The sequence below is a fragment of the Periplaneta americana genome, chromosome 3 (genome assembly GCF_040183065.1).
Source record: "Periplaneta americana isolate PAMFEO1 chromosome 3, P.americana_PAMFEO1_priV1, whole genome shotgun sequence".
Lineage (NCBI taxonomy): Eukaryota > Metazoa > Arthropoda > Insecta > Blattodea > Blattidae > Periplaneta > Periplaneta americana.
Genome location: NC_091119.1, coordinates 142,829,461 through 142,844,857, shown reverse-complemented (window position 1 = coordinate 142,844,857; position 15,397 = coordinate 142,829,461). Strand labels below are relative to the sequence as shown.

At 32.2% G+C, this 15,397-nt stretch overlaps 1 protein-coding gene across 2 annotated transcripts in view; it reads right to left on the bottom strand.

Moving 5' to 3' along the window:
* Positions 1-11,457: 11,457 nt before the first annotated feature.
* Positions 11,458-15,397, bottom strand: part of LOC138696581 (uncharacterized) — a 9,111-nt gene continuing 5,171 nt past the window's right edge. Inside the window, exons 5-7 of one of the 2 annotated variants that reach the window (XM_069821723.1) lie at positions 13,564-13,721; positions 12,983-13,088; positions 11,458-12,075 (exon numbers count right to left, since the gene is read on the bottom strand). In XM_069821723.1, the coding sequence (XP_069677824.1) occupies positions 11,975-12,075; positions 12,983-13,088; positions 13,564-13,721 (365 nt within the window). In that variant the 3' untranslated portion in view covers positions 11,458-11,974. The remainder of the gene's footprint in view (positions 12,076-12,982; positions 13,089-13,563; positions 13,722-15,397) is intronic. The other variant, XM_069821722.1, reaches the window with a different exon arrangement.

The window sequence follows — 15,397 nt, the reverse complement described above, 5'->3', positions numbered from 1 at the left end:
AGCCTCCCTTCAAGCTTGCGAATGCCGCTGCCTGTGAACGAGGCCATCGCGCCTTGCTACAAGGCTTTCTGCAGTAAGCCTCTCACAGTAGAATGATTGCCAACAGTGAATTTAATATATGAAAGGATTGCAGTGAAACCAAGTGTTATGATACGTCATTACTACCAACTTATACTGTTACTAGATATAATAACTCAATTTTTTTGGGTAGACTAAGCCTCAAAAGCCTCTTAAGAGCTTCGCCACTGCAATCATCCACACATTTGCGATAGTTATGACATCTATAACCTTATGTATTTATTCTAGTTTTTCATTTATGTCCTACCTGTGTTGTGGTTGGTGAATTTCTGACATACATTAAAAGTTCTTTTGTATTTCTTTTGAAAGTTGAATAAAGACATACGCTGCATTTTCAATAAAGTTTCACGTCACTGGAGGAAAAGTGGTGGAAAATGTGCATTGTATTACATCAATTTTCCTAGTCATTTGCTACTAAATGGTTTAATTATAAAAAATACCTTAAAAACTTAGGGAAAATAATGCATGGCAGTTGTATATAGATGATTGACAGGGACTTGGTTTAGTTCTAGAAATTATTTAAAAAAGCTTAGGGTAAATAATGCATGGGAATTATGTATGAATGATCGACAGGCACTTCGCACAAATTGCATGCTTAATAGCACTAGCAACTACGTGGTGAATTGTGATTTTATGTTCAGTAATAGAAATTAATCAAAATTGTTGTCTAGTTTATCTTTAGAAATCATATAGGATAACATCCGCATTGTTAGGTGACAATTGCTTTAATTGCTGACAATTCATGTAAGAATTCTGGTAATAGTTCAGTTATTAATATAACTTCCACTACATATGAGGTCTGTTCAAAAAGTATCTAGCCATTTTTATTAAAAACAAAAAGCTACCTTATGGCACTTTAGTCCCTTCAAGGTACTCATCTTGGGGTATCACACACTTATTTTAGCATCCCTTTCACTTTTCATAAAAGTCTACAGAGTGCTCTTTTAGGTTTGCTCATTGCATCCTCCTTCATCTTATCTCTTTCAAAGGCGATTTTTGCTTTATGAAAAGGTAGAAGTCACGAGGATCTAAATCTGGGCTATATGGGGCTGACAGACCAAGAATGATGTGATGTTTCCCCTCACCTCCCCCCCCCCCCAAAAAAAAAACTCTATGTAATGCTCAGATCTAATTCTCCCCGACTTTCATTGAGTGCAGCCCAGAGATACATTCAACATTTTAAGTATTCTGCTTGTTCGTCTTCTAAAATAAGAATCGCTTTCAACAAATTCCTGGCCAGCTTTAGTAACATCAGTATTATAATAATTATATCTGGACTTTAGACAGTGAATCATCCCCAAAAGTCCTCTTAATCATTTGAATGTGGATGAATATTCATGTTGAAAGCGAAACTTTATACAGATTCACTAACCTCTCTTGGTCATTGTGAATGTGATGGCCATACACTCTTTAGTCCCAGAAACAAAATTTGGGCCATCTGAATTTTTCAAGTTCCAGTTAGAACAATACTGAGAATGCACTCTCAATATATTCAGAATGGCTGGATACTTTCAGGACAAACCTTGTGTTATGACGAACAGAACAGTTTTTACTGTTTTCTAAATATTAGTAGAATTTGAAAACCGTGAGTTTTATTTTTTGGCCAATCAAATATAGTGAAACACAAAAGAATACTACAAGTAATTGCAGTGAACGTTCTATGCAAATGGTAGACAATTCTTTTTATGTTTTAATATTAGAATAGTTGTGAAGTTTTGTGGGAACTGTAGTGATTTTTCTGTGCTCGTAACATTAACAATAAAAAAAAAAGTTGCGCCTAACTTAATCATGAAACCAATAATGTATAATGTCTTGAAAATTAGAAAATTGGTCTTAGATGTTGAGCACAGAATAATGAAGTTTCTGAATCAGCAGTGCCTTCTGTTGATGCAGGAATACCAAGACGAAATTAACTTGGCAGTAGCTGGGATTCTTTCAGCAATCTGCCAAGCTGTCACTCGTGCTAGCCACATGATGATGTTCAACTTCTATGAGATCAGGATTTTGATCCCAAGACCACATAATGAGTTCAATCTCTCTGGAGAAATTTAGATATACTAATAATTTCAAATCAGTAAAGCAACTTTCTTTGAAACTTCTTTTTGCCAAATACAAGACATCATTGAATATAAAAACGATTAAAGAATATTGCAGTATTTCTCTTAAGCCATTACCATGATTAGATTTATCTCGGAATTAAGCAAGATTTTTCAGTAAGTGACCTGATGATTGTGATATAAATACTATTTCTTTTTAAGATAACATTATAATGGTGGACATCGTAACAAAATTTAACACAAATTAGATTATCTCTTGTAGAAGCTTCTGCTTATTGTAATGTGCAACACCTAGTAGAAGAATCCTGCAGATAGAAATACATTTCTTTATGTGAATTGTATTGACGGTATTTTTACCAGAATTGTACGTCAAACTATTGTTGGCTAGTTTCTGAAGGAAAGTAGCACATAGCCGTTTTAATTCTGTGTGTTTCGAAAATGATTTTCTTGGTGGTGAATTCTATTGTAACTCATTCTGTCAGTTTACGATGTTAATTCGGATTTGTCATGCACTAACAACTTTTGAACAAAAAGTATAATCAAATTACATTTTTTCCTCATTGTGTACGTAGTGTGATGTTTCACAGAATATATTGCATATAGTTTCAGTAACTTAATATATTTTCACTGTAACGGATAGTTTGAACTAATATATGTTACATAGCTGTGACTGCACGAAACAGTATTTATACTTAGTCAAATAATCAGACATTACAGTTGAGCAATCTGTTTTTGTTTCTTTTTTAGAAATTTTTATCAATATTTTGGCCATATATGAAGCAAAGTTCAGCCTACAGTAGATACACACGAACTTTTAGCATCATTATTTGAAATGTTCTAATTAGGGCAATAAAAGTCTTACTTTTATAAAAATGAAATATTTAATCATTGATTACATTTTTTATGATATCTATTCTTTTCTTGAATTTCAATTCCTTAAACAAAACTTTAATTAATGAATTTAAATACTATTATAGTCACAATCATGCCATGGTATGAATAGTATTTAAATTCATTAATATGTCACATCAACGGACGTGTATACGTCACAAAACATCGTAAGATGAAGATTACATTTGTAAAACTTTAATTGTTGCATTTAACCTGTGCGTTATTGATAGCAACTTATCTTTTTAATATTATGATGGAGTGTTCACATTTTTCTTATATCACTTGCATTGACAGTGATTATGTATTTTGTCCTATAGTAAAGTTCCTGAAAATTTTAGTATTTGTAAGCAACCTCGTTTTATCTTAATTCGATTCAAATTTGATAATGTACAGCTTTATACACAAATTACAGACAATCATGTGGCTAGTTTATTCATACCTAGAATTAAGAATACAAATGTGAAGATTAAATCTTTTTGTTTTGGATCAAAATTGCTTTATAAGAATTACTAATATTTTATTCTGCTATAGATTTTTGAGTATTTAAACTGTGTGGTGAAAGAAAGTGTCTCCAATGTTTCCATTTAGACAAATACAGATAACCGAAACTCATCATACATAATTATAAAGTAAACAGTGGCAGACTTAAGTTTTCGGAAAGAGGTATATGTGATGTTTAGTGTAGCATTGTATTTAACAAACGTCAAGAGATACTGCTTTCTTTGTATTTAAACTTTGTTCATCTCTTTCTACCATATAAATATATAAAGGCAGAGTGTCATTTCACTAATACGACAGTCGATTATTCTTCATAACATTGCTTTTGCTAAGACATATTCTTTCTGTGAAGCGCAACACAAAGCAAAAATGTCTGTCATTATTTTATTATTCAACAACCCATTTTCTTTCCATTGAAACAAATGTGCTTAGTCACTAAGAACTGGGAAACCAAGGAAAACATGAGGAATATTTTAAATCCTTATAATCAGAGCAAGACTATGACTAGATTGTGGCTACAATAAATATAAGGTGCTCAGCTATCTTTAGTATTTGTCAGCGATTTAAGAAGATGGTGCTACATAAAACTGGATATAATACTAGTGTTAAAGGAGGAAACCATAAGTAAGCAAAATATACTATAAAAAAAGGTTTTGAGTTTGCTCTCACTCCTGGGGAAAAGTCTGTGATCAGATGAAAGTGAGTTTAACATTTATTGCAGTGACATTAGTTCGGAAATACCCAATACTGAGTGAGATACCTAGAATATATCTGTAGTGCTCGGGAAAAGTGGCACATATAAAAAATGTTAATTTTACAGGAGAAGGAAAGAAACTGTCTTCACACTGGTTTATGTCGATTTGATATTCTTCTGTATGTGCTATTGTAATGGGAGAAATACTTATGTCTCTTTTCCCAAATGAGCAGATGTTCTGTAAGTTGTCAATAAATTAATAAAAAATGTTTGTGGAAACTGACATGCCACTTTTCCCAAGCATTGCAGATATGTACTGTAGATATAGCCAAACATACAAGAGAGAGTGTAATGGTTGAAGTTGTATGGTGTCAAATCTTGTAGGGTATGTTGTGCTTATAGAAGATGTGATCGATAAATTTAGATATCTGAACATTCTGGAGATAAATATGAAAAGAAGTGCTGAGAGGTTGGTCTTAGGAAATATCTCTGTATAAGAAAATATAGCGACTCTAAGCACAAGTCACAAAATGTTGGTTGGTTGGTTTCCAATGGCCACGTTTGGGATCATTTAACCCATTTTATTTCTTGCTTCCCAGTACATAACTCTCAGATTTTTGGTATGTTGCATCTCTTTGTTGAATTTGCTACACTGAAGAAGATGTACTTTCTCCAAAAATGATCTGGGTGAATTACACAAAATGTCCGGCTGTGAATTCTGTACAGCATACTTCACACTTTAAGATCATCATCATCACCAGATTTAAACCTGATGAAAATCCTATTCAAGTCAAAGGCAAGATTACATAGGATCCGAAACTGAGTTGTAAAGATTAATTTGAATGAATGGGAAAATAGAGGTTCAGGAGTGACAAAGGTGTTCGTGTCCATTCAGTGCCAGAAAGGCTTTCAACAATTACATGAAGAAGAGGACTGTTAGAGTATTGAATTGTGTTGCTCATGTCCAAATACATATGTCGCCTTATAAAAGGATATTTTTTGTTTGTGTATTTTTAGAAATTACTGTAAAATTTTATTTTATGGGTGGGATGACTGGCAAGGTTACATTTTAATAAAAGATTATGTTGCAAATTGTATTTACCTTTTGCTTATTAAGTAACTAAATTCAAAACATTTAAGTCTTTAACAGTTTTATCCAGATACATCTGCCACTGTGTATAATTCGTTACATAGCTATCTTAGGAATGGTATACTGAGTTTGTTTTTGTTCAGTTATCATTGTGATCATTTCATAACACACCCAACTGAATAGTCTATCCTTTCTGTTATATCTCAGCAACAATAATTATTATATCTTCTCCTTTTTTTTCCTTGCATATATTCATCCTTGAAATCAATAGCAGAATATCTCCAATATGTACTGTAATTACCAGCTTATAAGACGCATCCTCTTTTTTGTACACATTTTTGAGGGAAAAACTTTATCATTGAATATTATAATGAATGTACAGTATTTCCAATGTAAAGTAATACGTAGGTCTACTTTAATCAAATAGCTAATGTAACTAGGAAAAATATCTTTTAATCTTCATCATTCATTCATTCATAGTGTTCTGCCCAGGTCTTTCACAGCAAACCCAGCATTCTCCAGTCTTTCCTATTTTCTGCCTTCCTCTTTATCTCCGCATATGATCCATCTATCTAAAATCCAGAAATTCATCTCCAGAGCTAGTCACTTGAAATCTCTTCTATGGGTAAATCAGAATCTAAGTCCTTATACAACAAATTGTCTCTGCACCATCCAGTGCATTACTAATGCCACACTTCGTAAATGATTTAACCACGCTCTCAGTTTTTACGCATCTTCGTTGTTTTTCAGATCCATTTTCAAAGAAAAAAGTGCGTCTTATACGCCAGCAAATACAGTACATTGGGTCTACTCCATAAGTTCTTTAAGTCTTCTTTCATGGCATAATGCCACATTTTTTACCTCATCTGGAAACGCCATGAGAGCTGTTCTTGAGGATATGTTTCTGTGTGGGGTAATTGGCTAAGGTCTAGAATGGTACACGTTAAGTAATTGGTAGATTCAAATGTTCTTTACCATAGCATTCGAATGACTTTGAGGTCCACTAAGATTTCTTTTAACTAATTACTAGGACTTCTTCTCTGGTGCAGTTTGTGATGTGATGCTGATCATTTTTCTTATTCACACAGTGTAAATACTCAAAAAGTACACCAAAATTTAATTATTCTGAATGCCTCAAAACAAACATTTTAATTTTAGAGGTGTAAGTAATGGTGCTTTTTAGTTATTACTGTAATATATTCACTTTCTTTATGTGAGAGAAATTCATTTTTATAGTGTTTTGATCCTCAATTATTTGTTATATACAGGGTGTTAAAAAAAGTGTCCAATATTTTAGGAGAGGATAGTATGCATCGATACAAGAAAAAAAGTCTAATAAACATGGTCCTACAGCACATACTTTCTGAGATCTGAACATTTGTTCATAGAAGGTGCTCAATGTGACTTTCATTTATGGCAATGCATTTTTCTGTCCTACAATACAGCAGACTACCAGATAATCATACTGTAGTTGACACCCCTGGCATGGAATACTGATACATCGCAAGGAATACTGAAAAGAAAAGTTTGGTTGTGAATATGAGCGGGGTTCAGCAGAGATGGTGTTGTGAATTTTCGTAATCAGCATGTGTGGGCTGATGAAAATCCCCATGCAGCTGAAGAAACAGGGCATCAGCACCGATTCTCAATCAATTTATGGGCAGGCATTCTTGGTGATAGATTAATAGGGCCATACGTGCTACCACAGAGATTAACTGGGGCTCGTTATCAGGACTTTCTTATTAACGTATTGCCTACCTTGCTGGAGTATGTCACCAAAGACTACAGATGTGGTTTATGCATGATGGCACACCAGCACATTTTGTCCGCAATGAGCGTGAACACCTGATGCTGGATTGATTGGGGAGGCCCCACACCTTGGCCTACTCGTTCCTCAAATCTAAATGCTCTAGAGTTCTGGTCAGTTTCAAAGAGTGCGTGATTCCTTATGCCGAAGGGCAGAGGAATGCATTGCCATGAATGGACATCACATTGAGCACCTCCTATGAACAAGTGTTCAGATCTCAGAAAGGATGTGTTGTAGGACGCATTTTATTGGACTTTTTTTCTTGTTTTGATGCATACTAGCACCTCCTAAAATATTGGATACTTTTTTTTTTAATGTCCTGTATTAGTGTCTAAATCAGCAAACATTTTCTAAGGAGCTTTGTGAAATATAGATATACAATGATAAACTCGAGAATCAAACATTGTTCTCTTCATAGCAATAGAAAAAATGTAAATGTGTTGTTATAATAATAATAATCAACCAGTAACTTCCACTTACCAATGTGAATAGTATGTATTTAAATTTTCTTCTTTTATGTGATAATTTGAGACTGTAGATAACTCTATGCTTGTATTTTCATAATGTGCACATCATGACAAGTGACTTTTTAATACTTTGTTTCTACAAGACTGGTTGTCAAACTGAATTATTTCTGGTAATGTCCCATATGTGCAGTGTGTTTTTCTTCCCCGTTCTCTACATCTTGAGGTGGAAAATGTAGACAGAATCTTGTCTGAATGAATGAACATCTGTTGTAACATGGTAGGTGACTCAAAACTAACATGTATTGAATACAAGCCAGACCTATTTTGGAGTCCTCGTGCTAGTCTTTCATTTATGTGTGGATACTAACATGTTACAGCAGTATTCTCTTAATGCAATCTATAAATCAGATCCATGTTGCAATATTACAGTACAGGCCTTTCTCACTTTATGTGCTCTGATTGTGTGCATTATATTTTATCGTACCCACACACAAACATTAATTTATGACGTTTATAATTTATTTCAACCAATTTCTGTGAAGCTGACTCTATACGCTGACATATTAAGCTTGTATTTAAAGACTCTTGCATTGGTTTCTTCATTATTACGTGATTGAAGTGTCTGCTTATTAATGTAAAATAAATTTTTCTTCTTTATGCTTAATATTTTGTTCATATTATGTCAATATTGAAAATTAATAAGAGATAGTTTTTCGTATGAAATTATCATAAAAGCAATAAAATATGTACAAATAAAATGTTGTTAAATTATAATTATTTAAATTTGTATAGTCATATTAATATTTTGTAAAATATATATGAATAATTGTTATTTAAAAATTCGTGTTTGATTTGAAGTAGACCAGTGATATGTCCTTTCCTCTACCATGCATGTGCTCTTGTGAACTGCTTTTGTTTTATTTTGCAGTATACCCTGACATGTAAACTGAGAACTGCCTGTTTTTAAGATATGTACTACTGTCGAAAAAAATTTCAGTAGTTTTATTTGTATGCTGAAATTTTGGGAAATTTTCTTCCACATAATATTAATACCGCTCATTTCAAATGTTGGCAAATACAAGCAATATTTTTATACTAAGCTTTCAGGAGCAGACAATTGCACAAACAGTATTAATGTTATAAAACTGCTTAAAACAGTTCTTGAGGTGAATAGTTTATACCATCTTAGTTCATTCTTAGTGGATTGTTTTGCGATCTTTAAAAAATAAAATAGAATAAAATAAAACTTAATATAATGTATATTTATTTATGTTACAGTATGTTGCAGTTTTATATTTTAAGTGCCTAGCTTTGTTTTCAGTCTTGCAGAAAGTGCATCTTTTAAGCTTGTACAAATGAGAAGGTGTTTATTCAGCTCTTCTCTCTTGTATCTATGCTTGTGGTAGTAAAGGGTAATTCTTAGTAGTAACAGAAACATTAAATCTTGTTAGAAATTGTTGTAATAATTCAAATTGTTGTACTTACACCAAATAAACCTCATTTGTGATTTTATAAATTAACGCTTTTCAATGTTGAACCAACTTGGGAAAGCCTAGTTTTGTTATGTAAATAAAATATGTCAGTTCATGTCTAAATATATGCATTATAATTGTTAGAGCAATTCTTGGCGACGAAGCTAAAAAAACAGTTCATCATCTTTGAAACTCTTGTGTTATGTTAATCTCTTGGTCACAGATATAACGAACTGAGAACTATATTAAGAAAGATGAAATACTTTTTTTTTTAATGTTTCGTGAATATGAAGTCAAATATCATTATAGTGATATGCTTTTAAAGTAATTGTAATAAAGCTGAATATTGATATTTAATTTCACTGCTTAAAAATTATCTTATTGAAAAATACCAACAGTGGGCCGTTGGGGGAGGAGGGGATTCATACTACAGTGGAACTTCAATTATCTTTGTTGATTTATTTCGCAAAACTGTGAAGGCTATGAGAAGTGACTGGGTATTTATGCAATTCCTTGCATTGTATGAAACTTCTTCATTCTTGGTACCATAAAATGAAGTGAAAAGGGATGAAATTTTATTATTTTTTATTTCTTTGTGTCAAAGAGTAAATATAATAATAAGAATGTTTATTTGTTCACTCATTATTATGTTTTTTAATCTTTGACACAAATAAATAAAAAATAATAAAACTTCGTGCCTATTCACCCCATTTTACAGTATATAATTTTTTTACTACAGTCTTGTCACACACACACATTACAAATGTAAGTAAACTTATTTTTAATAAAAGGTTCTTTATAACATTGTCTTGCTTTAACATTTGATATAGATGCATTTTTATTTATAGCTACTTTATCTTGTAAAATTGTCATTCCTTTTTTGCATTGTCTACACTCCCTCACACTTTCATTTCCATTCGTTTTGGTTTTACTGGTTCATTTTTACTTTCATTATTATCTTGTTATTTTTGCTTCTGACTTTGTTGCTTCCATAACAAAGCAATACTGACTGTTGTGAAAGTTAACAGTTTCATCCTTCACATATAGATATATAATGGATTCAATTTTTTTTTTTATTTTGAGTACCCAACCTCCCTTGTATAATATGTGGACTCATCTCGCTTAGCACTTGCATGGCTGACTTATTGTATCAGCATATGGCATCAATCATATCCTTTTATACATATGTAATTTGGAAAATGCCATCTCCTGGCTGATGTGATAACAAAAGTGATGGTGCTGCTGCTATGTTAGGAATTTCACCTTACAAAATGTGGTACATATTTTCCCAGTTAGTAGATCGAATATAGACGTTTCACGTCAAAACAATGATAATAGAGCCATTTAAACTCGTTTAAGTTAGTGACAATTTGCTCTGAAAATAAAATCATTTAACTTTTTATGTACTGTATAAGAAGAAATCTCCGTAGGCACATCGATTTAATTGCATAAAATTTATTAAATCCTCTACATTTATTATAAGATTTTTAACAGGATTAATGCCATCTTTGTTTACCGACTTTGACACTGAAAAGAAAAGCTGATACAGTCTCTGAGGCCTATGTGACAAGGATATTGCGGCTACAATAAGATGAAACATTGGGATGCTCGAGATTGTGCAAATATGAATTGTTCAGAAGAAATTTACTGGTACATGATCTGGTAAAAATGACGATTAGTAGAATTTCTACTATTAAAGCTGCAGTGTGTATAATTGTAATATAAATAAGTACATTTAGAAAATTAATTTACTTGCTTTGAATACTCTTTAGTCAATTTATTTTAACTTAATTACCAGTACTTATAAATTTTCCCTCATACTACTGCAAAGATTTCTGAATGACTAAAATATTTTGTAAACAGTAAATTACGAGTCATCTTAAAATATAACGGTATTAGTAAAGAAGTTCAGGTGCAACATGATGAACGACTAGCCGACTAGTTTTTTCACCAAAGGGATTAGAATTTGATTCCCAGCAGATACTGTTGAGATTTGTGGTAAGCATGTCTTCTCCACATACATATTCCTCACAGTTAGCCTCTTGTCACCATATCTCACTGACACTGATGAGCCATAATAAAGAATTAAATCATTATATAAAACAATTACCAGGCCTTGGGAGCAGTGTTATCTGGGCTAAAGAGCCGTGGTCTGCTGGAACTGTTGTAACTATACGTTTTGTCTACTACTGCGGTAGACATCATCAGTGGCGAGGTACATGGGAGCACAAAGACCTCCTTAGTGTGCCAAGGGTGACTGGGATTGGGACTGGTTGCATGTCAGTATTTAAGGTATGGATGAATCGTAGCTAGTCGTTCCAGCAGACCATAGCCCTTCGGTCCAGATAACACCAATTCCAATGATGTCGGCCGTGAAACCCTACATTCTAAAATTACCAAGTCTTTACACGTCACAAATCGTCATTTATTACAGCAAACAGTTACAGTACTTCAAACCATATTTTATCCTTCTTCCAGGTTTTTAATAATACATTAAAGATTATGATTCTGATTCTGCTGTTAGTGTATTTTTATGTATACAATTATGTTTTTAATAAGGATAAACATCTTAAAATATTACAGTAGATAGTGATTGTAATAGAATTTTTTTATTTCAGAATTGTCAGTTCTGTAAATTAGAAATACAGTTCAGTTTCTGCTTTGTAACAAAAAAAAGTTCGTAAAGAATATTTTAATTGTAATAAAGTAAGATTCAGAAATATTGTATTTTCCAATTGTTGTGACTAGAAATCTGAAGATGGCGAAAATCAAACCGAAACTAGTTATTAACTAAGGTAAATTACCAGAATAATTTTAATTAACATAGGAAAATTGTTTATATATGATACAGTAGCTGTTATATTTTATTTGTATTCATGAACTTTATTGAACAAAGGTTCACACTGTATGAGTTCAGAAATCACTTGGTTTCCTCTGTGTTCTTTGCTCTGAATACTTGTACTCCAAGTGGATGACACTTTTCATCTGGAACTGGTTGTCCTACTGGGATTGAAACATCTCCTGCAACAGTTACATAGAGAATACCCTTGTAGACGTGGTAAATTTCTTATGGATCAGTTGCAGACATTGATATTTAAACACCTAATAATAAGCTATCAAAACAAAGAAATCTGAATAAAATATATCTCAATATTGTATTGCAATCTATCTCACATTAACTTTTTTTTTTTTTTTTTTTTTATCTTTACCGTTGTCCTATTCCTGTTGTTAAATCAAAATCTTTAGCATGAATGAACTTCAAGGGGCTGTTTTAATCCTGTTGGTGTAATAATGACAATGTTAAAATAACATTTTAGTATGTTTGTGTTGATTGGTTTATGGAGGATGAGACAAGCTCTCCATCCCCTTAGGTTACTCATATACATTGTGCAAACTTCATAGCATCTCTCAAACCAACCAAAATATTGGACGAACAAGAGAATGCTCGAAGTTGGAGTGCTGTGATGGCCGTGTCAGGCCAAAAATTTTCTACCACAGATCCTCTTAATTTTCTTAGAGTAGGACAGTGGCACAGAATATGTTCTGCTGTTTTCTTTATAAATTATATCTGCAACAGGATTATTAGCTAAACCCATTCTATGCTAGTGCTTCTTTAAATTTAAGTAACCTCTTAAAATTAATACAATTTAATGGCTGATTTTTATGCAATAGATACAGGTCAAATCTTCCTGTCTTTGAAGCTGCTAATAAAGCAGGCTTTCCTTGCTGACAGATAGATGATATTATTCAGTGACCAAAACTATGGCACTTGTCAGTTATTGTACATGAAATAACATAAATACTAATTCTAATTCTATAAAGCGTCAGTTAAAAATTACGAAATTCTTACAATGTTTATGGCTAATCAATTGCGCATTATTACTTAATATGAAAGTGAAAATATGATTTATTTTCATTATTTACTTACCCTGTGGACAAGTAGACATTGCTACTAGCAAATCCATGTCTGCTATGAATTCAATATAATCCCCTTTCTTTCCAGGACTAGCTTTTACAAAATATTGGTGAGTGTCCTGCAATCATTAAAAAATAAAAACAACTGTGTGAATTAGTATATGAATAAAAACTGAATTAAGTTGAAAAATGTTGTGTGATGTGAGAATTGAAGATGCAGATTATGTAAAGTAATTGGAAATGTGAAAATTATTAAATAGTTACCGGTATTTAATAATCTTCAAAACAAAACTAACTTAGCAATGATATTTATTTCGGAAAATACAGCAGGAACTAACAACTTCTATTGAGAAAAAAAAACCTTTCAGAAACGTAAATAAAAAAATAGAAGCTGGAAACATTAAATCTTTTCTGTTTTTATAATGACTAAGAATGAGTTACCGTAATTTTGACAAGTTATTCACATAAATATGTTTAAAGCCTAAAAAACTTGAAATTTTCAAATAGAGAAGTAAAACCTGTGAAGTAAAAAGAAGAAATTTTCTTACAAAATGGAGAAAGAAGATACGATATTTAAAAACTGATGACTAGTACCTTGGTAAAGCCAGTACACATAAATATGTTCCACACATCATGTACATCTTGTTCAGTGAGGCCAACTTTCTTCACTGCTTCTGTAAGGTATGTGTGACATGAGTTTGAACGTTCCTTGCCAGTAATAAGTTTGTATGTGTAGTCATCACATCGCGTGCCTATAACATAGGAATGGTTAAATAATATATCATTTTGTATTACATTTTTAAGTCTAATGTATTCGTTTCCTTCTTCAGAATCATTGCTGTTTAATGTATTTAATACTATAGAGCTTGCCGAAACTTATTTTCAAATTTACTAAGGCATTTTTCTTTAAACTCGATACAAATAAGATGTATTAAATGTTGACGAACTAAATTGGCATTTAATACTGATAGAAATATTGAAATGTGTTAATAGTGGGTTATAATGACATTTTCATGTTACTGATACTACTTGATAAATACCCAATAGTAATCTTATTTACTTACTTTTTACTATTTCAATTAACAAGATACATTGCATAGAAAAAGTCAATAGTTATTAATCTAGTTGAAATATTCATCAACAGAATAGAAACTTTTTTCAATTAAAAACTTTTTTAATTTAGTTTTAAAATTAGAAACGTTACTTACATTCTTAATATCTTCAGGCATTTTATTATATAATTTCAACCCAATAACATTTGGTAATTTACATCCAACTCTTAATTTATTAAATGCAATGTGAAATGCTTACATTGATTGATATTAAGACCATGAAAATTCCCATTCTGGACGAATACATAATATATTCCTTCCTTCAACATTATTGGCATTGATTTGGTATGATGCAGGTATAGTACAAAACTGATTTGGGTGGCCCAGTCTAGTTCTTAAATTATTATTTTTAGTGACAAAAGTCCAAAACTGAGAGTACATTTCATCCACAAAAACGTAAACATTTCACAGAAATATAACTGGAAAATCATTTTATTTTACTTTTTTTTTCCCGTAATAATGATTGCATTAGTTTTACAGGTCGCAAGGAGTACTGAAGTGCATTCCATAACCTCTCCTACTCAAATCCCATCCTCATCTTCCCGTGGTGCAGCCTGTTTTTAACAGATGCACTGGGGACAGAGTCATAGCGGTATAACCACAGTCTAGTATATACAGTCACGAAGCTCAATACATAGTAAATATGCATCCATAGATAGTTGCTAACCACTATGATCACTACTATCGCCTCATCACAGACAATGCGAAATAGTACCTGCACAGTCTATTGTTCCTAGTACCCTCACAAACTCAAGCTTCTTGACTATATACTAGACTGTGGTATAACTGTTCCATCAAAAATGGAGGAAATGCCATTTCAGCATGCTGGCCTGCCATGGCATGCATAAGCCTTTCCTAAGTGGTGAAGAGGGGATATGGTTGGTGTGGTGGAGTTGTCGAACAATCCTCCTGACTAGGTCATATGGGCCTGCTAATCAGTGGCAGGTGTGGACCTCCAAACACTTTGGGCATTGCATATAGGTGATATAGCACCCATAACGTAAAAAATATGGTGCTTACATTAAAACTTTTATTCTTTTTGCTACATCACTCTCTTATATTGGAAAATAAAAGAGTGAATAGTTTTACTGCCAAGCATTAGTTAACAAAAACAACATTAGTTTTAAAACTTAATTTGCAGAGATATTTTTAAGCTATAAAATTTTGTCTTAAATTTTCAAAAGAAGAAAAATTGTTTCTCTTTCTCTGTTCTTATAATGGCTAACAATGCTTTCATTTTTATAGATATGTTCAAGGCGTACAATATTTGAAACTTTTGAATGCAGAAATAATTACGTAAATAATTAATTTTTACA